The sequence below is a fragment of the Mobula birostris genome, chromosome 2 (genome assembly GCF_030028105.1).
Source record: "Mobula birostris isolate sMobBir1 chromosome 2, sMobBir1.hap1, whole genome shotgun sequence".
Taxonomy (NCBI): Eukaryota; Metazoa; Chordata; class Chondrichthyes; order Myliobatiformes; family Myliobatidae; genus Mobula; species Mobula birostris.
In genome coordinates, this window is record NC_092371.1 from 223,934,688 (window position 1) to 223,961,371 (window position 26,684).

The 26,684-nt window shown below is 39.2% G+C and overlaps 1 protein-coding gene across 3 annotated transcripts in view; it reads right to left on the reverse strand.

The window, feature by feature from the left end:
• The window catches only part of lama2 (laminin, alpha 2), a 399,772-nt gene that overhangs the window by 121,931 nt on the left and 251,157 nt on the right, over window positions 1–26,684 (reverse strand). For all 3 annotated transcript variants that reach the window (XM_072251541.1, XM_072251540.1, XM_072251542.1), the window contains 8 exons: window positions 24,963–25,143; window positions 19,675–19,811; window positions 14,518–14,751; window positions 12,912–13,055; window positions 10,185–10,364; window positions 5,601–5,786; window positions 1,419–1,546; window positions 406–523 (listed from right to left, as the gene is read on the reverse strand). In XM_072251541.1, coding sequence (XP_072107642.1) covers window positions 406–523; window positions 1,419–1,546; window positions 5,601–5,786; window positions 10,185–10,364; window positions 12,912–13,055; window positions 14,518–14,751; window positions 19,675–19,811; window positions 24,963–25,143 — 1,308 coding nt within the window. The remainder of the gene's footprint in view (window positions 1–405; window positions 524–1,418; window positions 1,547–5,600; window positions 5,787–10,184; window positions 10,365–12,911; window positions 13,056–14,517; window positions 14,752–19,674; window positions 19,812–24,962; window positions 25,144–26,684) is intronic.

The following is a 26,684-nucleotide window of genomic DNA, read 5'->3' on the forward strand; positions in this document are numbered from 1 at the left end:
CAGCCAAAACTGTTTTCTACAATGGTAAAAAAATAACTACACAGAGATTCTTACATAAATAAGGGCTCACTGAATTGAGGACGATGCACCAACATGGATAGAAGTTTGGCTAAAAGTGAAGAAAGAAGGTGTGAATGGATTTATTTCACATTTTGCTAGAGGTGTTATAACACTCAGAACCTGGCCTTCGGGCATATATATTACTGGCTTCAATCCAAAAATTGTGAAACTTATCCAATTCTGCCTACAAAGCATAACAAATAAAACTGAGCCATAAGGACGTAGCAAAATGTACATTATAATCCGTTCTATGTTATCAGTATTTAACTGTTTTGGTTAACAAAATGAATTTTTGGCTTTTGTTTCACTTTTATTTCATTAGATCCCAAACTCTATCAACATTACCTGGCATGAGAGGCCAAAATATCCTTCAGGACAAAAGCATTGTTCAATCTGATAGGCACCTTCTGCCACTGAGTAGCTGCCACTGATGTCAGCCACTTCCATAGAGATCTCAGAGATCCTAGGCAAAGACAAATAATGGAATTTGGTACAATTGTTCAAATATCTGTGCACGTGATTTGAAATTTCTTTTATTGTGCTTTCAAAGACATTAAGCCAAGCATCTTTATGCCAAATTGCATTTTTATGGTAAATATATGAAACGCTGGAGCCAGAGATGTGGCTCATCATTGTACATTAAATCAGCCAAGCTGAACTTCAACAACAACGTTTAGCACAATACTTTGTCTTGTAATACATACTCTGTTGACAGTTGTTCTGGAAATTCAAAGCCACAGTTTTTGTTAATGGAATACAATTACATGTTAATAATTCCATAAATTCTTTCTCCACAGATAAGTATCATTGTCAATTTGTAAGACTTGATGTTAACAACTAAAACAGTAGGATTTTCTTAATGGGTAAACAGTTCTGACTAATGAAATGGTCTTTTAATCTGATAGAATTCACAAAAGAAAATTTTGCAATATGTGGACAGTTACTCAGATCCTGAATATATGAACATTTCAAATAATTGAAACAGAACATTTTGATGAATGCATCACATAAAGGAATCTAATTAAGTGAAACATGCTGTTGCAGCATTGATATTGGCAGCATGTCACAGTGAAACATCAAATAGCAAAACCTTTGTTATTAAACATAAAAATTTTATTTAAAAATGTTTTGAGGTGAACTTTGTCATTCTTTCTTAATAAAAGCAAATAGTTTTTCCCTGATTATTCAGCTGTTGGTAAACATCAAAATACTGGACAGCTTTGCATTCATTCTTAGCAGAACATTGAACTCAGGAATATAAGCTCTTAGAATTTAACTTCAGCAGGGCAATACTTTACATTTTGCAATTATATTTTCTATATCCTTATTCCATTTCCTAAGATTACCCATATTTATACCTGGTTTGTCTCATAAAAGTCCCATAAGATGCCTTGATGAGGATAGAATTAATGTCAAGTAACACATCCATGAAGTCTTTGCGAGACACAGGTCCGCCATCTGGTGAATGGGCATATTTCCATTCATGCTAAAGAAATAATGTTTTGAATTTAAATAACATTCATGGTAAAGATTACATTCAACAGACCTTAAAAATAATTAGATTTTCAAACAAATCATTATTTTAATGCAAAAATTCTATGAATCCTAATAATGTGTATATCACAAAAAATAAAAGTCATTCTGCTCTTATGGTTGATAATCCTGAAAAAAAAGAACGTTTCAGAGATAAAGGTACGACAATGTAGCTCTGAGCACAGCTCCCACCAGGAAGGTAGTGTCAGCAAAAATAACCATGCAATGATTTTATTAACTCATATTATTACGCTGGTATGAAGGGTAATTTCACAGCTAGTGAAATGATCCACCATAGAAAAATCAAAATGGTAGCAGATTTGCTGCAGTAAATTCATTCTCTGAGTGAGTTTTAATTTCTAATTTGACAAAAGTTGGCAAGGTCTGTAATCTTAGTGCAGAATTTTTGGAATATGACACTGTCAGCTACAAATTATTTCATGTGAAGATTAATATGAATCTTAAATATATTTTTAAAAAAGTTAGAATTGCAAGATGCCATGCATGGTACACATTGTTTTTCACAAACATTCAGTCAGAAAGGTCAGAGGTTCAAGAATGATTTTAATAGCCAGAACATTAGAAACACAAGAATTGGACACATTATTTGTATTCTAAAATGCCAATCATGTTATTATAAGACAAAAATAAAGAAATCTTACATTAAAGGATCTTTAAAAGGCAGTGTTCATTCTGGTGGGTCAGTATGTGCACTTACAACTTCATATTACATTTGAAGAAAACAAAGTTCTTTTAGTCTTTTGATCAAAATTAAATCTCGAACTAAAAAAAAACACAAATTGATCTGCTGAGTTCCTCCAGCATTTTGTGCGTGCTGCTCTGGAAGAATTCCAAGCATCTGCAGAATCTCTTGTGTTTGAAATTAACTGGTCTTTGATTTTATGATCGCTGCATTGATGGACTGGATATTTTTGCACTCAAAAGTAAGTATATTGAGATTATTCAATGCAATAAAATACTATAAAAAGGCATCAGTACTTCTATCAAATAACTGTTTAACACAACCAACCTGAACTCCCATTGGTTCTGCACGCTGTCTACTCCCATTGGTTGTGTAGCCTTAAATCTAATTATCAGATAGATGTTCAGCATAAAAGTACGAAAGGATAGTTTTGAACTGTCTGGAGTAGATTTTCAGCTTTACCAGCAGGGAGCGAATCACACCGACAGGTCTTGGAATCTGATTAGGTGTGTCAACGGGTCATGCTCCAATAGATTACCACTCAGTTAAGTGGCAATAAAAATCTACTTAACATTGTTTTTCACCTCAATTAAGATCAGGGTATTTGAAACATTACCCAGATGGCCTGAGATACTAAAACTAAGAGAAAATTTGCAGATGCCAGAAATCCAAGCAACACACACAAAATGCCAGAGGAATCAGCAGGCCAGGCAGCATCTATAGAAAAGAGTACAGTCGACGTTTCAGGCCGAGACCCTTTGGTAGGACTGGAACCAAAGATGAAGAGTCAGAGTAAGAAAGTGGGGGGATGGGAGGAAGAACCACAAGGTAATAGGTGAAACCTGGAGGCGGGAGGGGTGAATAAAAGAACTGGGAAGTTGATAGGTGAAAGAGATACAGGGCTGGAGAAGGGGGAATCTGATAGAAGAGGAGAGATAGCCATGGAAGAAAGAAAAGTAGAAGCACCAGAGGCAGGTGATTGGCAGGTAAGGAGATAAGGAGAGAAAGGGGAATGGGGATGGGGAATGGTGAATGCTGAAGCAGGGGGGCATTACTGGATGTTCGAGAAATTGATGTTCATGTCATCAAGTTGGGGGCTAGCCAGATGGAATAAAAGGTGTTGCTCCTCCAACCTGAGTGTGGCTTCATTGTGACAGTAGAGGAGGCCGTGGACTGACATATCAGGATGGGTATGGGAAGTGGAATTAAAACGGGTGGCCTCTGGGCACATCTTTCTCTCCTCCCCTCCCCCCCCCCCCCACTTTCTGGTTTCTGCAGGGATCACTCCCTATGCGACTCCCTTGTCCATTCATCCCTCCCCACTGATCTCCCTCCTGGCACTAATCCTTGCAAGCTGGACAAGTGGTACACCTGCCCCTACACCTCCCTCTTCACTACCACTCAGGGCCCTAAACAGTCCTTCCAGGTGAGGCGCCACTTCACCTGTGAATCTGTTGGGTCATCTACTGTATCTGGTGCTCTTGGTGTGGCCTCCTGTATATCGGTGAGACCCTTTACAGATTGGGCAACAACTTCGCCCAGCACGTATGCTCCATCTGCCAGTGGCTGCCTATTTTAATTCCACTTCCCATTCCCACTCTGACATGTCAGTCCATGGCCTCCTCTATTATTGCAATGAAGCCACACTCAGGTTGGAGGAGCAACATCTTTTATTCTATCTGGCTAGCCTCCAACTTGATGGCATGAACATCAATTTCTCAAACTTCCAGTAATGCCCCCCACTCTCCTTCACCATTCCCTTTTCCCCCCTCTCACCTTATCTCCTTACCTGCCCATCACTTCCCTCTGGTGCTCCTCCCCTTTTTCTTTCTTCCATGGCCGTCTCTCCTCTCCTATCAGATTCCCCCTTCTCCAGCCCTGTATCTCTTTCACCAATCAGCTTCCCAGCTCTTTACTTCACCCCTCTCCCGGTTTCAGCTATCACCTTGTGGTTCTTCCTCCCCTTTCCCCACTTTCTTTCTCTGACTCATCTTTTTCCCTCCAGTCCTGATGAAGGGTCTCAGCCCCAAATGTCGACTGTACACTTTTCCAGAGTTGTTGCCCGGCCTGAGTTTTTTCAGCATTTTGTGTGTGTTGCTGAGCTACTAAAACATTGTGTTTCTGTGCAGGAGATCGGGGTTGAGAGGGATAATGGATCAGCCATGATGAAATGGCGAAGCAGCCTCGATGGGCCAAATGGCCTAATTCTGCTCCAATATCTTACGGTCTATAAGTTGTTAAGTAAATAATAATACATGGTTTCTTATTATCACTGCTGTTCTCTTATGTAATTACACATCTCAACTCTCAATACATTTTTAATGCCAAAATAGTGAATGCTTCATTATGCTTAATGCTGGTAACTTAGTAGGAGGATGGATGGTATGCCTGACAATAATATGATAAACTACTAAATGAGATAGCTATATGATAAATAGTGAGACAGCTGATCTGAATGAGGTTTCTCCATGATTAGGATAAAGCTCAAGTTTCCACATGAGAATAACAGGACAGTTGTGACTAAAAAGCCAAGTTACACGTTGACAAGAGGAGTTATTGGCAGGCGTGGATGAGGCACTGAGATCAAGAGCCAGAGATAGGCACTCATGTGAAGTTCCAGTTCTGGTACTTATGAGGCAAACAAACATGCAGAGATAATAATCAAATATCATTAATTCTTTGTTTACAAAATCAGTCAGGAGTTCAATATTCCAGAGCTTCTCAAATAACTACCCAGCACAAATACAAACAAATGTTACCAATAATTTTGGTGGCTCAGTTCTTGGTTAAAAAAAAAGTTTGCTGATGATACTAAAATAGAGTGTGCCATAGCCAGTGAAGAAGTGAAGAGATTACAGGGGCGATTTTGATCAGCTGGGTGAGTGTCCTTCAATTCAGAAAAGTGTGAATGTTGCAGTTTGGGAAGTCAAGCCATGGTAGGAATTGTAGAGTGAATGGTTGGACCCTGGGAAGTGTTGTGGGATAGAGGGTCATAGGAGTATACTAAAAGCAGCATTACAGATAGGCAGTGTGGGGAAGAACACATTTGGCATGCTGGCCTTTATCGGTCAGGGTGCTGCAGTATGGCAGCTGGGCCGTCACGTTGCAATTGTACATGATGTTTAAAAGATTACCCCTTCAGAAAGAATCCAAAAGCTTTGAACCGGGTTTCTGTTTGGAAGTTGATAAAGGTGAAGGGACACAATCATTCTTAAAGTACGAAACAGCATTATGGACACGATTTCCTTTCTCGGGAGTCTATCAACATTTTTCTTTCTGCAAGTTTTGAGATTAAATACCATACCTCAGTGAGCTCCACCTCATGTCTGGTCAGCTGACCAATCTGAGGTGCAGATAAATGGCGCACAATAATCATCCCGCTTGTCGGACCACCTCTCAGGATAATTTGTGGCTCATAGCTGGACCGACCCACTTCTTCTCTCGCTTCAAAGTAAATGGCATACCTCAGCTTGCCGCCATAAGCATAGAGCTTGAAAATAAAATACAATGACTGGTAAATTGACTACATTCTGTTGAACAATTATGTATGACAAGTGTTACAACTTGCAAAGGACATAAAGGTTCCCTGTAAATATTCATGAAACATTTTATCCAGATTAACAGCCTTGATTAGTTTGTTTATTTTGGATCCCCAAACCAGTCTTGGCCAGAAGGTAAGACTCCTTTTTAGAGAGAACTGTAGTTTGGGTTAGATTATTCCATCGAACCCCTATCATCTCTGGAGGAAAGGCCATAAGAACATAATCCATCTGATCCCCTATGTAAAGAGGATTAATTGGGAAAGTTCCAAAGTTGATTGAAATTCTGCCTACTGCATCGCTTGTAGCTCTCAGTGAAAGTCACATCAGATGAGCTATGTCAGAGCCTTAATAAAACACTTGATTTTTTACTAGAGTTATGAAATCAATCATGGAATAAACACAGTTTGGCAAAAAAAAAATTTGCTGAGGTCTGAAAAAATTCTTCAACTCACACTGCCCTACCAAGGGGATTAAGTCTCTTGATGCATCTGCCTCAGTCATGTTTATGTCCCAACCCAGAGAGTGAGAATTTGTTTTCCATTGGTTTGTAGTTTTGGATTACAATAGATGGGAATACTGTACTCATCCATCTGTCCTAGGTACCCAGGAACTTCCAGTTCAGCAGATTTTTAAAGACAATGTATTGTTTCATATCGCCAGTACAGTGCCTATAAAAAGTATTCATCCCCCTTGAAGGTCTTCATGTTTTATTGTTTTACAACATTGAATCACAATAGGTTTAATTTGGCTTTTTTTGACACTGATCGACAGAAAAAGATTCTTTTGTGTCAAGGTGAAAACAGATCTCTACAAAATTACCTAAATTAACTACAAATATAAAACACAAAATAATTGATTGCCTAAGTATTCACTCCCTTTAACATGACACACAAAATCGTCACTGGTGCAGCCAGTTGGCACTGTATGACCTATCTAAATGCTTTCAATTACTTTAAATCCAAGACCACTGGAAATTATTTTCCTCATCCCTCACATACTGGAGCATATTATGACCACAGAGGTCTCACCAAGTACTTTGTAGTCATGGGAAGGTACATATAAACTTGAGATGGACACTTATATAATTTAACTTGTCTATATTGAGATCATTGTGTCTCAATCAGCAAAGAAAAAAAAAAGAACCAAAAAAGCAGCTCGAGTGACACGGATCTTACTTTCTCCATGGACTAAATAGAAGAGAAAAAGGAAAACAAATTATTTTAAGATTATGTTTATTAAAATAAATGTCATTGAACTATATTGTTTCAGAACAGATTCAAAAATACTAGAATATAAACAGAGAATACCAGAGATCAGAAACTATCATAAAAATTGGTATGAAATGTTGCAGTTCTGTTCAAAACTATTGTATAAACTTTTTCAGCAGTGAATCCTGCCCTCATATGATTCACAGACAGAGACTAACTAAAGCAAACTCTTCATAGTACTGCTGAGAAACTACCATCACTGTATCCACAAAACCCTCCGAACTTTCTGGCAGGATATGCAGACCAACTTCGCTCTTCACCCCTAGCACTGAAGCTCTGATTACACTAAGCTGGACAGGCGACAACATTCACATGCCTGCTGTATCAGACACCCTGCTCTGAGCCTCATCACAGCAAGATAAATCAAGTGGCGATAAGTTCTCAAAGCCTCCTTGACACAATGCAACATCCCGACCAACTCACAGAAATCCGTAACCCACGTTAGCTCAAAGTGAGAGCATAGGAGGACAATTTGGGTTAGTGAAAGTCTGTGTGTCAGGATTAAACAATAGTACAGTAAATGAAAAAAGGATTGTGTCACTTGGTGACCTTGGTGAGATTCAAACTCATTACTTTAGATCAGTTGGCAGCTCATCGGGTAATCTAATCATGATATTTCCGCACTTGACAAATGTACAGGAAATATTTGCCTGTAACATTAGGCCTGGATGTCACCTAGATAGCACATTGAATGTAGGGTGGCTAAGGCCTATGAGCTTGACAGTGTTAAGCCTCTCTGATACGCATGCCAACCCTTCTGACAGAGAACACAAAATTGGCATGTAGCCACTGCAGGTTGGATGAGGGAACTAATCTTTGGATTTTGATGCAAAAAGGAGCACATATTGTTTAATATGGCTAGAGCAGTGTCAAATGCACACTGCATGACAACACCGCTGTGTGCTCAGGGTCCAAAATATGCACGATCCAAAATATAATTGCATGTCATATGTTGCAGCTGCATTTCCACAATTTAATTCTGAGACATTTGAAAGTGTGGGCTACTCAACTAACTCTATAGCCTGCAGTCCTTTATTACAAAAGGAAGAATTCTGAGAATATTTGTTTAGAAACTAAAGGATTGAAATTTTTACATGCTTAATGTTCACCTACAGTTCAAAAGCACAGATTATGATGGCCAGGGAAGGAGCTCTGTGCAATTGAAGAATTAAGCCATTCATTGAAACTTTCAATTAGATTAGATTGTTTGCAAATTTTATGGCATCATTCCCAAATATGCCTGTGAAGACTATTAAATATTTAACATAAAATAGACAAATGACAGTCAGTCTAATATATCCGGCTAACAAAAACCATAATGATCACAATTCATTAAGACCATAAGACATAGGAGCAGAATTAGTCCATCTGGCCCATCGAGTCTGCTCCGCTATTTAATCATGGTTGATTCTTTTTTCTTCTCCTCCTCAACCCCAGTTCCTGTAAGCTTTGATGCCATGTCCAATCAAGAACGTATTGATCTCTGCCTTAAATACACCCAACAACCTGGCTTCCACAGCTGCATGTGGCAACAAATTCCACAAATTCACCACCCTTTGGCTAAAGAAATTTCTCGGCATCTCTGTCTTGAAAGGGCGCCCCTCTATCCTGAGGCTGTGCCCTCTTGTCCTAGACTCTCCCACCATGGGAAACATCCTTTCCACATCTACTCTGTCTAGGCCTTTCAACATTCGAAAGGTTTTACTGAGATTCCCCCTCATCCTTCTGAATTCCATTGAGTACAGACCCAGAGCCATCAAACATTCCTGGTATGATAACCCTTCCATTCCTGAAATCACCCTTGTGAACCTCATCTGGACCCCCTCCAATGTCAGCACATCTTTTCTAATACTCAAGGTGAGGCTTCACCAGTGCCTTATAAAGCCTCAGCATCATATCCTTGGTCTTGTATTCTTGACGTTTTGAAATGAATGCATCTCATATTTTTGGATTTTCTCCCCGTTTAGAAAATAATCCACACATTTATTTCTACTAGCGGAACATCGCTAGTCACTGGCAGCCAACCAGAAAAGTGTCCTTATATTCCCACTCACTGCCTCCTACCAATCAGCCAATGCTCTCTAACCATGTTAGTAATTTTCCTGTAATACCGTGGGCTCTTAACTTGGTAAGAGCAGCCTTATGTGTGGCACCTTGTCAGAGGCCTTCTCAAAGTCCTAATATACAACACCCACTGCATCACATTTATCTATCCTACTTGTAATCTTCTTGTGCAGAGACATTTGCAATTTTCCAGTCCTCTGGCACCATGCCAGTGTCCAATGATTTTTGATAGATCATTTCTAATGCCACCACAATCTCTAATGCTACCTCTTTCAGAACCCTAGTGTGCAGTTCATCTGGCCTGGGTGACTTGTGTATCTTTAGGTCTTTCAGCTTTTTAAGCACCTTCTGTCTTGTAATCATAACTGCACCCACTTCTCTTCCTTCACACACTACAACATCAGGCACACTGCTGGTGTCTTCCACAGTGAAGACTGATGCAAAATACTCATTTAATTCATCAGCCATCTCCTTGTCCCCCGTTATTATTTCTCCCGCCTGATTTTTTAGCGGTCCTATATCCACTCTCATTTCTCTTTTATTTTTAACATACTTGAAAAAAACATTTACTATCCACTTTGATATTATTTGCAAGCTTGCTTTCATATTTCATCATTTTTTTTCTTTTATTTCTTTCTTTTAAACTGCTAATTACAAAACAGCTGTTACTATGGCCAATCATTTGCGCTCTGGAAATAATCACAATAAATCTTTGTATCCTATGAGGGTATCACAGTGCAAACATTTGAAAACACTTCCTTTAAACTGAGATGATATTGGGCAATAGCTTCATTGGAAAATGTACTGAACGCGCACAGCTTGACAGTAGACATTTATCACCACTAGACATTATCTCTTGGCACATTAGTACCACCATAAAATACATCTTGAACATCACATGCCTTCATCAATTCAACCTCACTTCTCCAGTCGCTCAGCTAGTCAATAGTTTTCATCAGTTGGTATGGTAATGAATCAAAATAATCTGTTTAATATCAAAGTGAGGAGAATTACCTTTTCCCCTTCAAACTGCTCTGGAAGTTTCCAATAAAAAGGTTCATAGTGAAGATGTTTGATCACTCTTGCAACATCAGCTACAATTTCTGGATGCTGATAAAAGACACCATCTGTTGTTTTTCGATCATTGAATTTATTTACTATTTCCAGGACAGTCTGGCCAGGTTTAAGAATCATCTGCAAGTAAAAAAAAAGCTATTTGTTAGATGTGGCAAAAGTATAAAATTCTTGTTGAATGTTTATTTTAATTCAGATCTTTATGATAAGAACTTACAAAGATTAGTAGGCTAACTACTGCTAAAGACAATTATCCTAAATCAGTGAACACACATTAAAGTTGCTGGTGAACGCAGCAGGCCAGGCAGCATCTCTAGGAAGAGGTACAGGGCTGAGACCCTTCGTCCTAAATCAGTTTCGGGCTGAGACCCTTCGTCCTAAATCAGTGACCTGGTATTAGCCACTGTTACAGTCAAACAATACAAGCTTAAACTGTGAACATACATCCTGATAGAGATTATTTGTTATTAAGGAAAAGGTGAATGATGGCTTCATAATATTTCAACCCACAAAGCACTGCCCTATGCAGGCATACACAAAGAATAATACTTTGTATATCAACCTGTGGCCAAAGTTCCAGCCAGTCAATGCTAAGCTCAACAATACCGGAGTAGATGGTGAAGTAATTCAAACTATCCTCCTACATAATGGAAAAAGTGGAAAATTGTCTCTGTTATCTACCTCTTATGTCTCACTTATGACTAAATACTGCACATGCAAGAGAATAGTGCATGCAATGAGGAAACATTACATTTAAGTAACAGCCCTCAGTTCAATATTTTGGACAACAGGACTAAAGGACTAAACAATAATGAGCATTGTACGTTACTTCAAAAAGCACAATTATATTATGAAAATTAAAGTTACAACTTCATTCAGATACAAACTTGCAGCATGTTATTTGTATATATGTGTATATTTATTTTATTCATTCACAGGATGTGGGTGTCAACAACTAAGACAGCTAAGCCCATCCTTAGTTGCCCTTGAGAAGATGGTGATGAGCTGCCTTCTTGAACTGCTGCAGTCCCTGAGGTGCAGGTACAGCCACAGTGCTGTTAGGGAGGGAATTTCATGATTTTGACCCAATGACAATGAAGGAATGGCGATGTGTTTCCAAATCAGGACGGTGAGTGACTTGGAGGGAGATCTCCAAGTTGTGGTGTTCCCAGGTGTCTGCCGTTCTCGTCCTTCTAGAGGATTGTCACCTTGTCATGGTGGAGAAGCTTATGTGGTCCTGTAACCCTGAGAGCGATGCCGTCTGGAGCTATGCTCCTGGCAGGGTCACCCATGGTGGTAAGGTCGAGGGTGAGGTCCCTGACAAAGAACAATCCAACCAAGACCTCAACAGTGGAACAGGGGGATGAAGTTACTTCGAACTCAACGGCTGTGAAGACGGATGAAGGCTGCAACAAATCCATCAGCTCTAATCATTGTGGTTTCCATGCCACTGGAATCAGTTGGTTGATTTGTGAAGTATCCTGTGCTTCTTGGAGTGCAACATCAAGTACATGTTAAACAAATACACGCACAGGCATCTTCGCTCTGTGGGCCACTTCTTCAGAACGAACACCATCATCCTCAACCTTGAGGGATAGCCACGATGATGAGATGATAGTGGTCGTGGGTCTGGAAGGTGCTGCCTTAGGAACTTTGGTCTATTGTTGCAGTGCATCTTGTAGATAGTACACACTGCCGCAACTGTTCGTCTATGGTGGAGGGATTGGATGCTTGTGGAAGGGGTACCAATCAAGTGGGCTGCCTTGTACTGGATGGTGTCAAGCTTCTTGAGTGTTGATGGAGCTGCACTCATCCAGATGAGTGGTGAGTATTCCATTACACTCCCGACCTGAGCCTTGTACGTCGATGGTAGACAGGCTTTGGGGAGTACACACACACACACACACACACACACAAGGAAAGGGGGTATAAGGGGTGTCCAAGGAGGGCTAATACTTCTGTTAAAGAGGCTTGTCATGTCCATTCTGGGGGAAGCTCACTCAGCTCTCACCTGTGGCTCCAAGAAGCTGTCTGCATCTGACAGCGGCCACACGCTGGTACATCACTTTGACAGGTGGGCTAAACCAGGTGAGGGCACCCCCATACCCGCTGAGATAGTGAATTGTCTGTTCTAGCATGCAAAGTCCGCTCTAGTTGACCGGGTGGATGAGATCTGCAGTGGGATCCAACGGCCGGGAAAGTGGTACTGCAATACTCCATGGAGAGCGAAGGCACGACAAGGCACAGAAGATGTCATGGTCATTCACTGTAACCGAGGAAGACCCCAGTTTGTAATGCTTGCTCGTACCACTAGACCCTGACTTCTGATGTTGAGAGCGTGGAACAGTCCCAATGCAGTGGCTTTTCCACATTAAAAACTCTCCCACACAGGTTTACTGCCACCTTCGGACAAAATGGAGAACCACCATACTAAAGGAAAACAAATTTATCTGCCTACGTTGTTCCATTCAAATTAAGTAATGTTAATTCAAGTTTCAAATGCTCAGTTATTATTATGATAGCAAACTTACAAATTATCCATGGAACCTTTTGCCTGCTGATAGATTATTATAAGCTGTCATGGTAAACAATTACATTAGCCATTACAGAGATGCAATTATCTACAAATACTGCATCAATCGCAAAAACAATCAGCATTTCACTTACTTTCCTGTACATCAGTCCTTTCGCTTCAGTGCATTGTGAAGTCACACCTGAGCAGTAACAGCTACTGCATCCATAAGGATTGCTGGAGTGGAGTGCAAAGAAACCAGTCTTGCACCTGTCACAACTAATCCCTTCCACATTCATCTGCACAAGAAAATTAGTTGCTTTAACATTCAAACTAAATTGCAAAAATACTTTTTTTTTAAGAAAATATTATTGAATGCTTCAATATTTTTTAGCAATTCAGCTGGAATTGAGGTATAATCCTGACTTCAGGTACCCAAGGATAATTTTATGAGTTTATGCTTCCAGAAAGGAGGTCAATCAGCCAAAACCATAGACTGGAAATTCAGACATACTCCTTACATAAGTTATTAACAAATTAAAATCGATGCAAATGCTGTCCAAATATTTGTGGATTTTACAAACACTGCCCAAAGCATAATTTTCCCATCTGTGTTCTGAGTAGCCATGACTCCCAGCCAGAAACAGAAGCCAAAATAAGTCACGCTATTGAATTTAAAACAATATTGCATAATCAGATGCTTCGGAGTTTTGATTCTCAGGATGCCAGCCATTCAAAAAAAATTCTATGGAAGCTTTCAATTATCATAACATTGACAAAGTTCAGACCCAGACTGTTAACAGCATATGATTCATTGCATCAATTTACCCAGGTTATGAAAATTAATCACCATCTAAAGAAACTGGGTAAATTCACATCTGACTGAGATAGAAAAATGCTATTTGATTTATCTTCTTCAAATCAATCTCTTTTACATCTGATTATCCACAATGATAAATTTACTTCTAATTCAGCCCTGAACTGTATATTTTGTAGCTAAGGGTGAAATTTAGCAAAGATAGATCCAGATTGTAATTTTTCATGTAGATCGAGTGAAAATTTAAGAAATAGCCAGAATCTAATCAGAATTGCTACGTTGCACTCATTTTTCAACAGCAAAGAAACCAGAGGTGCTGGAATCTAAAATGAAAGTAGAAAATGCATGTCTGCACAGACAGCCCATGTTTTAGGTCAACCATTTGTACGGTTATTCATACAGCTAGGTGCAAAATGGAGAACAATTTCCTCCATGTAAATTCTTCTATCCATACCAAATCCAAATGTCAGTCAGAAAAATGGGAAGTGTGGGACGGTCCTAATGTGGCATGGAGGGTCAATCCTGTTTCCCCTGGCTAACAAGAAAACCAATTATATTTGCAAATAATCACTAAGAGCCTCTTCTAGCCCCATAAGAAATGACTGCTAGCTTTTTTTTATCAGATTCAACACTGTTTGGGAACAGACAGGGCAATGTTTGTCAGATTACAGTATTTAAATTGTGGGAAACACACTGCAAATATATGATGTGCACTGGAAATAATAGCAGCTATTGCAAATTTTAGTTCTATATTATTTTAATTCTATTTCCTTTATATCAAGAATAATATTTGATCTTCTTTGAGATTGAAATCAATGGTCTTAAACAATGAAATACACCCCAAATTTTGTCAGTCAGTTTAATAAAGGCAGTGAGCTATGCTATAAAATAATGCTATCATGGAATTGTGTTGTGAAATTATCCCCATGTTACGAAAGACTCACCTTACAGTTACACTGCCCGCTATATTCTGCACATGAACAAACTCCCATCTCATCACACGTGTGACTTGCTGTCCCTGACAGGTTACAGTCACAATGCTTACACTGTGGATAATCCCAGTAACCCGTCCTACATTGGTTACACTTATCTCCTGTAAACTCTGGTCGGCAGAAGCAGCAGCCTGTTACATCGTCACACTGAAGGTTTAAAGATCCCACAGCAGCGCAGTTGCAGGGCTGAAACACAGAAAACCATGCAAGTAAGAATACATGCTGGCAAAATGATTACCATTGCTGACATCCAAGGTATATTGTGAAAGTGCAAATCCTAAAATTGCAGCCATTGTTTTTAATATCATGCTTCAAGTTCAAAGTAAATTTATTATCAAAGCATATATATCTTACCATACACTACCCTGAGATTCCATTTTTTTGTGGGGATTCACAGTAGATACAAATAAATACAATAGAATCAATGATAAACTACACACAAAGACAGACAAGTAACTAATGTGCAAAAGACAAACTATGCAAATACAAATACTAATATTAAATAAATAATGAATATTTTGAACATGAGTTATAGATTTCTTCAAAGTGAGTTTCTCGCATACTCTTCAAGGAGTCCCAAACGGAAACATGACTTTATTGTAACACCTCATGATTTACACAGTGGGATATCCCCACAAACATTTTGTATTACACTGGACTCCCTTAGATACAGTAAATCCATTCATTTCACTGGGGAGTTCTTGGGAGGAGATGGAAGAAATAGGGAAGGACTTAAAATAAAGATATGGTATTTTAATAAATCAAGGGAGGTTATGCAGATACAGTACTGTGGAAAAGTTTTAGGCATATATATACACATACATACACATACACACACATATATATAGCCGGAGTGCTTAAGATTTTTGCACAATACTATATTTGTCAACATGAAGTGGAGAGCGACTTATGAAGCGGACAGCGAGTTTGTAAATCCGGTGGGAGAAAAGGACGTTGGGAATGGCAAGGAAGGAGCACTGAGGGAGGAGCGTGGGACACATGGCAGAGGAGTGCCAGGGCGGAATGTGGCATGGGTGCAGGCAAGGTTATGTGATTCCAAACATTTGGCTTATTGATCATTACAGAATGTCTCTCTGGTGCTTCCTGCTCTCTCTCCTTTCTCTGCCCCTTCCCACTCTCAGTCCCAATACAGACCCATATCAGTATCAGGTTTATCATCACTCACGTATGTCATGAAATTTGTTTTTTTTTTGTGACGGCAGTACAGTGCAATGCATAAAATTGCTACTGTACTGTGCAAAAGTCATAGGCCCTAGCGACATATATGTGTTCCTTCAGATATATAAAGAGTAAAAGAGGGCCAAGAGTTGGTATCGGGCTGCTGGAAAACTACTCTGGAGAGGTAGTAATGAGGGACAAGGAAATGGCAGATGAACTGAATAAGTATTTTGCATCAGTCTTTGCTGTGGAAGACACTAACAGTGTGCCAGAAGATTGGGAGTGACAGGGCACAGAAGTGAGTGAAGTTGCCACTGCTAGGGAGAAGAAGCTTGGGAAGCTAAAATGTCTGCAGGCAGGTAAATGTCCTGGACCAGATGGTGTAAACCCCAGGGTTCTAAATGACGTTTTGCACCGTATTGTAGGTAAGCACAGTGGCACTGGGTGCAAAGTAAAAAGTTAATTTATTATCAAAGTACATATGTATATGTCACCACATACAACTGGAGATTCATTTTCTTGCGGGCATACTCAATAAATCATAATAGAATTGCACAAACAAGGCCGACAACCAATGTGCAAAAGACAACAAATTATGCAAATACAAAAATAAAGAAATATTAATAATAAAGATAATAATAAATAAGCAATAAATTTCGAGAGCATCAGATGAAGAGTCCTTGAAAATGAATCCATTGTTTGTGGGAACAGTTCAGTGATGGGACGAGTGAAGTTGTACCCTCTGGTTCAAAAGCCTGATAGTTGAAGGGTAGGTAAACAGGATTTGGCAAGAGCTGAGAGGTTGTCAGCAGCATTTAAGTGATCTCAAGTTACATAAAGTAAGAGAAGGGAGGCCAGCCAGGATTACATAGGGATTAATGAAATCCATGAGTCAAGAAGAAAATGTACTTCGGATGTCAGGAGCTTTCAAGCAAAGGCAAGGGATGTTACAGAGATGCAATTTGGCAGTACTAATAAAGGTCAAACATATGAGATCCAAAACTCAGCTTAGGGTCCAAATGTCACATGAGATTGAGCAAAGTCATTATTAAAGTAATCTTTTTAAAATCATTTTAAAAAAACAACTATGTTAGGAAATTCTATGGATTAATATCCAAATAACAGCTAATCAATTTTAATATGCCAATGACATTAACATAATACATTTACCTCAGCATACAAAATATACTCTGAAAGCTTTGTTACACTATTCCAATTTTCTGCTAATTATTTTGCACTGTTTAGTGTTTCACCACTGAACATTTTGGATTTCAGAACTAAAAAGTCAGTAACAAAATACATTTAAAGTTACTTCAAACTCTATCTGCTCAGTCTCAACCATATCAAATGGAATACTTTCAAATGTTGGTAAAGTAGTTCTATTAAGACATAAAAATATTAGAATTTTTGTTGAGTTTTAAAGCAAAATAGTATTCAAAAATATGGATTGATAAAAATAGTTGAAATATATGCTCAGAATTTCATGTCTGGATGGTTATGATAAATTTGTTGGATATGGCCATGTCAGCATGTATTCCCTGTGACAACAAGGGACAGAACACAATGTAAACACAAAATAATCTGCAGATGCTGTAAAAGATCAAAGCAACACTTTCAGTACGCTGGATGAACTCAGCAGGTCGGGCAGCATCAGTCAGAAACAAAGGGTTCTGGCCCGAAACGTCAACTCATCGTTTCTGACTGATGCTGCCCGACCTGCTGAGTTCATCCAGCGTGCTGAAAGAATACAATGTACTGACACAACTACATGATCACATTTAGTCCTACATGTTGGGCATAAATTTCTCAGCACAGTTCTTGTATTTTATTAATCCTTCGATGGCTTTGAAGCATAATTTGATATACATTTAAGCCCTTTTATTCTTGGAACTCCAGATTCTTGCAATAGTAAACAACATGTATGAAATTAAGTACAATAAGTGAGAGAGAAATTTAATGAAAGGAGCTTTGTTCAAAGAATAGTATGGTGCAAATTTGTGCTTCCAAACTTGGCCACCCAATCCTCCCAAAGGCAGTATTAACTACACCTGTAGAATGGTTGCCACATATAAAGCAGAAGAAAATAGCAAAAGACACACGTGCTAGAAAACCGAAATAAATACTGAAAATACTGGAAGCACTCAGATGGAGTACTGGACCTCATCTCATCTATTTCATGCTCCTCTGGTTTCCATCCTCTGCTCCAGAACAGGTCTGCCATTCTACCAGCTTCCTCATTTAATCTATCAGTCTTCCCAATTTATGCCAGCTTCAACTCCACTATGGTTTCTCCTACACTGGAGAGAACAAATGCAGATGAGGCAATTGCTCTGTAGAGGACCCACATTCAGACACCAGGAATGACCTTGAGCCTGCCTCTTTAGCTCCCCATCCCACTCTGATCTTTGGACTCCTGCAATTTTCAAAAGCCCAACACAAGTTTGAGGAATAACTCATTTGGTCTCACACTCTCAAGAGATTTCCTCTGTCTGCCCATCCCTACCCTTCTCTGTGACTGAAAACTATTTCCTACTCAGTTCTTCCTTTCCTACTTCAGACAAAGGACCTTCGATCTGAAATGTTAACTCTAATTCTCTTCCCAGAGATTCAGTCTAAACTGCTGAAGGTTTCCAGCATTTTCTGTAATTTATTTCAAATATTAAGCCAAAATATATAACAAGAGGAAAATTCACTTGAGCTACTCAAAATATTTGATAATATCAAGTTTCTTAGAACAAAGTGAGTAAAGATCTGGGTGTAAGTCATTGCAATCCATCAGCTCAGAACTTAAATGGGAAGGTGTATCTCTCTCACGAGAACAATAATACCTTAATGTCTAAACACAAGAGATTCTGCAGATGCTGGAGATCCAGAGCAATACACACAAAATGCTGGAGGAACTCAACAGGTGAAGCAGCATCTATGGAAATGAATAAAAGGTCGACTTTTCAGCCCGAGGCCCTTCTTCAGGACTGAAAATAAGGGGGAAGAAGCCAAAATAAAAAGGTCTGCTTTGCTGAGCACCTCCACTCTATCTGCTAAAAGCTGAAATTCCCAATGGCCAACCATCTTAATTCCTATCCCCTTTCCTGTTCCGACATGTCAGTCCATAACCTTCTCTTTTGCCACGATGAGGCCACCCTCAGGTATGGTGGAGCAACACCTCATCTTCCATGCAGGAACCCACCAAAATGATGGCATGAACGTTGATTTCTCTTTCCAGTTATTTTTTCCCTCCTCCTTCACTCTTCTTCTATTCCTCACTCTGGCCTCTTACCTCTTCTCCTCATCTGCCTATCAACTACCCCTACAGCCCTTCCTTCTTCCCTTTCTCCCATGGTCCACTCTCCTCTCATATCAGATTCCTTCTTCTCCAGCCCTCCTATCACCTTCTAGCTAGTCATACATAGAAAATAGGTGGAGTAGGCCATTCAGCCCTTCGAGCCTGCACCACCATTCAGTATGATCATGGCTGATCATCCAACTCAGAACCCTCTACCTGCCTTCCCCCCATACCCCCGATCCCTTTAGCCACAAGGGCCATATCTAACTCCCTCTTAAATATAGCCAATGAACTGGCCTCAACTGCTTCCTGTGGCAGAGAATTCCACAGATACCCTTCCTCTCCCCCCGACCTTTTTATTCTGGCATCTTCCCGCTACCTTTCCAGTCCTGAAGAAGGGTTTCAACCTGAAATGTTGACTATTTATTCATTTCCATAGATGCTGCCTGACCTTCCGAGTTGCTTAAGCATTTTGTGTGTGTTACTTGAAAGTCTAAACTTTTCTTTTATAAATTGAAAGATTTGAAAATTTTCTTTGTTGTATATACTGCAAATTATTAATATAAATGCAAAATCACATGGTGTCTATGTATTTTGTTGTAAGAACCTCTATTGATTGTGATATCTGGATTTATAGGTTAACTTACTTTACATCCACTGATTAAGTTATGACCCCAGAAATTCGCCGCGCACTTGTCACACTTTTCACCCACTGTATTTGGAGGACAGATACACTGGCCAGTTTCTGAATCGCAATGATTGCCGACATGGGCACATTCACATTCTTAGGGTGAAACAAAGCAAATAAAATCAGATCAGTTTCTCAAGATTACTCTGCATGCACATAAAGATATTTAAAAATGAATTAAATTATATATAAATTAAATAATTAACATCTCTAATCTATAACATAAATACCGTTTGTTTCTAGATAACACATTTATGAGGAAATAATTTATAAGTAATAAAATGGAAACTACAATGGAATTTTTATTTATATTTTTGTGAGCAATGTGCTTACAGTCATGATTTTACCATCCATGACAATGACAATGAACATGCAATTGTGCTGACAGTGCCACCAAATCAGAAATTAGCCAAAGGCAGAAAAGTCTTAATACAACATCTAAGCAATGTACACTCAGTGGCCAATTTATTAGGCACACCTATACATCGGCTTGTTGATGCAAATGTCTAACCAGCCAATCAGATCACGTGGTAGCAAGTCAAAGCATAAAAGCACACAGACGTGATCAAGAGGTTCAGTTGTAATTCAGACCAAACATCAGAATGGGGGAGGAAATGTGATCTAAGTGATTGTGACCATGGAATGATTGTGGTGCCAGATAGGGTGGTTTGAGTATTTCAGAAACAACTGATCTTCTGGAATTTTCCCACACAATACCTCTAGAATTTACAGAGAATGGTGCAAGAAACAAAAAATGCCTAGTGGGTGGCAGTTCTGTGGGCAAAACCACCCTGTTGATGAGAGAGGACAAAGGTGAATGGCCAGGCTGGTTCAAGCTGACAGGATGCCAATAATAACTTAAACAGCCATGCATTACAATAGTGGTGGGCAGAAGAGGACAGGAGGGCACGTCTTCTAGTACAAGAGGGCACAACTTCAGGATTGAAGGACATCCATTTAGAATAGAGATGCGGAGAAATTACTTTAGACAGAGGGTGGTAAATCTATGCAATTTGTTGCCAAGAGCGGCTGTGGGAGCCAAGTCATCGGGCGCATTTAAAGCAGAGGTAGATAGGTTCTTGATTAGCCAGGGCATCAAAGGGTATGGGGAGAAGGCAGGGGACTGGGGATGACTGGAAGAGTTGGATCAGCACATGATTGAATGGCAGAGGAGACCGATGTGCTGAATGGCCTACTTCTGCTCCTATATCTTATGGTCTAAGAGCATCTCTGACTGCAACACGTCGAATCTTGCAGTGGATGGGATACAACAGCAGGAGACCACTAACATAAATTATAGCAGATATCAGAGAATCGATTTCAAGTAATCTAATGCAGTAATTGACATACCAGTTATTCATTATGCTACTAATAATGATTTACAAAGTCATCTAAAACCTTGCAATACAATAAGGTATCTATTAATCTCAATTTTTATATACTGCTGTCCAAGCACCCAACACAGCCTAGAAAACTCAAAAACACAAGCCACTCAGCAGATGCTGAGAATCCAAAGTAATACAGTACACTCTAAATATTGAAGGAACTCAGCAGGTCAGGCATCTTCTATGGAGAGGAATAAACAATCGACATTTTGGGTCAAAACCGTTTGGCATGAAGGGTCTTGGCCCAAAATATCAACTAGAAATCTCGACAAAAATCTGTAATTTTGTGCCCCAGCACCTGAAGCTCAGGCCACTATGGCCCTACAACTCTATATAATATTTGATCTTCACATGATGTTGTTGCTTTATTGCAATCAAATGCTAAAAACGTACTGTCACAATTTCTCCAGCAAAGGTGCTTGTGATAATTTGTTAATGCCTCTTAAGGTAGAATAATGCCTTTCAAATAAGTGTATTATCCCACAGCTTAATTTCAAGGGAATTGCTCTGTATTACTAACCTCTTAACTGATCGGTAGATCACTTCATTTCTACACTTCAGAGCACTTTTTATTGAACTGAAAGAACAAATGCCATCTATACACGTTTAAAAAAAAGATAATCTACAATAAACTGCAAATGTATTTTCTTCCTGGTATCACTTACTCTAGTTCATGTAAAGAAGTATTAAAAACATTCACTACTTCAATTGCTATTTTTGAAATGCACCCCAAAATTATATCATATTATGACCATAAGCACCCCTAACCTCCTGTCCTGATTCTAATGGCCGTGCAAAAAGCTTATGAGAACATTGCATATGGCTGGTAACATCAAAATTGAAAAGACAGCTAGTGTGAAGAATGAAATCACTGCCAAAGCCTTTTCATCAATACACTGTCTTCATCTCTTTGGTCTATGAAAGCTGGGGGCATTATTCCTTCAGTTTCCACTACAGTTTCAAATTTTGCCTTGTTTCATTATTTTTCTTGTGGTATAAATAACAATTTAGGTGAGAGGCAATGACATATGTGGAGAACGTCTGATCTACAGAGTCAGCACACGTAAAAAGAATCTCTGCCCAAAGAACTTCAATCAGCATGCAATAACGATCTGACATTTTAAAGAACCATGAATGACAAGAGGTATAACGAGGCTCTGGTCAAGAAAAAGGAAGAATACATTGGGCAGAGGAGGAAGGGATGAGTGAATCTCTTGAAGAGTACAAAAATATTAAGAATACAGTTAAGTGGGAAACCAGGAGGGTAAAATAAGTGTATGAGATGGATCTTGCAGGTGGCGTGAAGGAAAATCTCAAATACGATCATAATAAAAGTGCGGCTAGGAAGAAAGAAGGTCCCTTCAGAGATCAGCAGGGCTGCTTATGCCTCGAGCCACAGGAGATGGGTTGGAATTTTAACCAATATTTCTCCTTAGTGTTTACAGAAAAGATAATCATGCTTGCAAAAGAGACAAGGGAAACAAGCGGGGATATTTTAGAGGATGTTCTTATTACCAGGGAAGATGGTATTTACAGCATTACAAATCAAGGTGTCATTTGGCTCACAATGTTGTGCCAACCTTTTAACTTACTCTAAGAAAAATCTAACCCTTCCCTCCGACTTAACCCTCCATTTTTCTGTTATCTATGTGCCTAAGAGTTTCTTAAATTTTCCCGAAGTATCTGCTTCTACCACCATTCCTGGCACCACCCCACCACCCCCTGTATAACTAATTTTCGCTAACTAATTTCATTTTTTTTTTTTAGCTTACCACAGAGTCTGAGGATGTCCCAGGGCCTAACCATGGGTATCCCTAGACATTGTGGGAGGCTAGAGAAGAAATTGCTCAGGCCTGCGTAGATATTTGCCTCATCACTAGCCTCTGGCAAAGTTCCCAAAGACTGGCAAGTGTCTATGTTGTTCCACTGTTTAAGAATGGCAAAGGGATAAGCTGAGGTATTACAGGCTAGGCTGACAGCAGTGGTGGCAAAGATACTGTAGGAAATTTTAAGGGACAGGATCTAACAGCATTTAGATAGACAAGAGTTTGAGTAGGAGGAGTCAATGTGTCTTTGTGCATCAAAAGTCATGCTTGATGAATCTTTTAGAATTTTTTTTTTGAAGAGGTAATGTAAAAGCTTCGGAGTGAAGGGTCAGGCAGGGAAGTCCAGCTGGACTTCAGCAAGGCTTTTGACAAGGTCTCGCATGGAAGGCTGGTCTGCAAGATGAAGTTCCATGGAATCCAGGGAGAAGTAGTTAGTTGGATTCGATATTGGCCCTGAGGTTGAGGCCAATATCGAATCGGTGGCTGAAGGTTGCTTCTCGGAATGGAGGCCAGTGACTAGCAGTGTGCCGCGGGGGAATCAGTGTTGGGAACCCCTTCCATTCACTATTTACGGAAATGATTTAGATGTGAATGCACAAGGCTTGATAAGTAAATTTGTGGATGATAGAAATTACAAGGTGTGGTTGACACTGAGGAAGGCTAACATAGACTGCAGAGGGCATCTTCATCAGTTAGGGAGGTGGGCGGAGGAGTGGCAGAAGAATTTTAATACAGGAAAGTCTGAGACAGTGCATCTTGCAATGTCAAACCAGTGCAGCACTTAGACCATGAATGGCAGGGCACTCTGGAACAGAGGGAGCTGGGAGTACAAGTGCATATTTGTTGAAAGTATTATCAGATGTAAACAGGGCAGTGTAAAAGGTGTTTTGCATGTTGGACTTCATTAGTCAGCACTTTGAGTATGGGGATATTAGATTATAGTTATACAAGTCTTTGGTAAGAACTCACGGGGTACTGTGCTCAGCTTTGGTCATCCTGTTGTAGCAAAGACATGGTTAAACTGGAAAGAGCTCAGCAAACAGTGGATGGTGAGAGGACATGAGCGCTTAACTTACAAACAAGACTAGGTCCTCATTCCTTGGAGCACAAGAGAATGCGAGGTGAATTTCTAGAGATTATGAGAGCAATTGATAAGATGGATGTTAACAGTGTTTTCCGCAGGACAGGGGGGCACAGGTTTACCATGAGAGGGGAAAGATTTAAAAGGCAACTTTTCCACATGTAAGCTAGCGAGGATAGGGAATGAGTTAACAGAGGAAGTGGCTGAGGCAGATACAATTGCATCATTCAATAAACACTTGGATAGGTACATGGAGGAACAGGATATGGATCAATCACAAGATACTGAGACGAGCTGGGTGGGCATTGTGGTTGACATAAACTCATTCGGCCATCGTGCTGAATTTGCCAATGACTGATGCCATGGAAGTTTTAGAGATTAAGCAGTAGTGTATTTATTGAAATGAGTCACTTTCTTAAAATAACGTAGCCCTCTTCCTTTATTGGGATCCAAACTCCATCAATATTCCCTCAACAAAAGGACAGATATGCAATCTGATCCTTAGCTGTCATGATAACACTTAACACTGGCCACATTTTCATAACCTTTTGTCATCACTCCCAGGGCAACAATCCCAGTTCAAAAGCTGAGACTATAAAAATCCTATTAATTACAGAAACAGTGCCACAGACTTACTTAGAAAAACAGATTATTTGGTTCAAACTTTCAGTGTTTGTGTTTATCCACTGTATGAACACTGGTCTTCATCCAATATACAGTACATTCCTATTCTCAGATTCCAATACCTTTTGAAACTTAACCAGCCTACATTAAGGGGGTGCAGAGCTTCAATTACTAGATCTTATCAAACACATTATGAAGTATTCTGGTATATTATGGCATATATTTTTAAGAATATAATGATCAAAGAATTAACTTATTAGTCTCCAAAAGCGTTATACTGCTAATTATACATATGCTTCTCTGGAAAAAGTAACAAAATGAAGTTACATACGGATACATCCTCCTTCCTGAAAGCTGTAGAAGCCAACAGCACATCTGTCACATTTGAGACCTGTTACTCCAGGCTGACATTTGCATTGCCCCTTATCATTACAGTCAAAAGATTTGGATCCAAAAGAATTGCAATTACAAGGTACACAGCCCCTTGAAGAATGGAGATAATAAGTTGAACTCTGTAAGATACAAGTAAAAATGCATCAAAGATTAACAAAGCCAAAACCTTAACTTTCAACGATGGAATCTGCAGCTCTCCATAAGGATTTGTAAAATTAGTCAGCAGAATAAATCACTTTTAAATAGCTAGGAAATGAAATAAAACTGCAATGAACCAGTACCACACATTTTGTTTAAGAAGCATGCATTTGCTTAAACCATGCTTTACTGCTGCTGATTTAGATTGGAGATTCATGCTCTTGATAATTATCTGCCCACTACTATAACCAATGTGTTAATCAATTTGTTAATATCATAATAATGTGTTCAAATTATTCCTGTTTTTGGGCCAACTTGACAAATCTGATTGATAAAAAAGTTTAAATAAATGTAAGTCAATCTCCCATGTATGAGAAATAAATTACTTTTTAAAGCATCATAGCTTAATATTATGTGCAAAGCGTTATTATTTTCTGTCGGTAGGGTAGCAATTCTACACCATAACACAACAAAGTTCAAACATAAAGTGAGGTCAAAGTTTCATGGCTTGAGTTACATTTTTTATTTCTTTTTGTTACAGTACTTTGGTTGATAAGGTTCGAGGCCTGCCCTTTAAGCTTTTCCCAATTGCTTGGGTGCTTTCTTTCCTCTTACCAAAGAACATGTATAACGTGTTGAACAATGTACGACTTCTATCACAGTACTAATGGATCTACAATGCTATTCCATGAAGTTAGATGATAATGCTTTTCTCTAAGGAAAATATTATTGATAAACGGTTGTAATATTCCATTTATATTGTGAATCATTGCACATTTTGGAAACAGACTATAATAATGTTAAATAATCAGAGTGAAATTTCAATATTTAAATTGTTATTCACTCAGCCTATCACAATTAGGCTTTAGTTATGTTTTTGAGGCTGATGGATAAGATGAATTATGAATTTGCAGTCAAATTAGCCCAAGTAATTTTGTTTATAGATAGATTTTCTCTACCACTAAATGAGTGCCTCAATGGCTTGGAACTTCAGTTAGGATGAAACACATTGTTAACACGAAGATATGCATGTATTTTCTCAATCTCCCATATAGATACACAAGACAACTGAGCCAGTAATAAAGGTGACGAGTTGCCTACTGCAAAACCATAGGGAGAAGTAGGAAATGACAAATGATGTAGGCAGTTTCATTATTAAGGAAGATTCAGGAATTTTAAAGGGGAAAAATAAGCAAAATGTGTGATAATTAAGCAGGTATAAATAAGAGGATAGGAATTTATCCATTGCCGCTTGTGCTCAATGTGTATTACAACCTGCAGCTTCTGAATTTCCGGAAGTTTGGAGTACAATACTCAATTGTTCTGGCTTTTATGCCAAGTGACCAGGGACAAATATTCACCCCAAGCTTTTAACACACACACACACACACACACATATAGAAAAGCAAATAAGAATAATTGCATGTACAGTGGAATGCAAAAGTTTGGGCACCCCTGGTCAAAATTTCTGTTACTGTGAGTAGCTAAGTGAGGAAAAGATGACCTGATTTCCAAAAGTAAT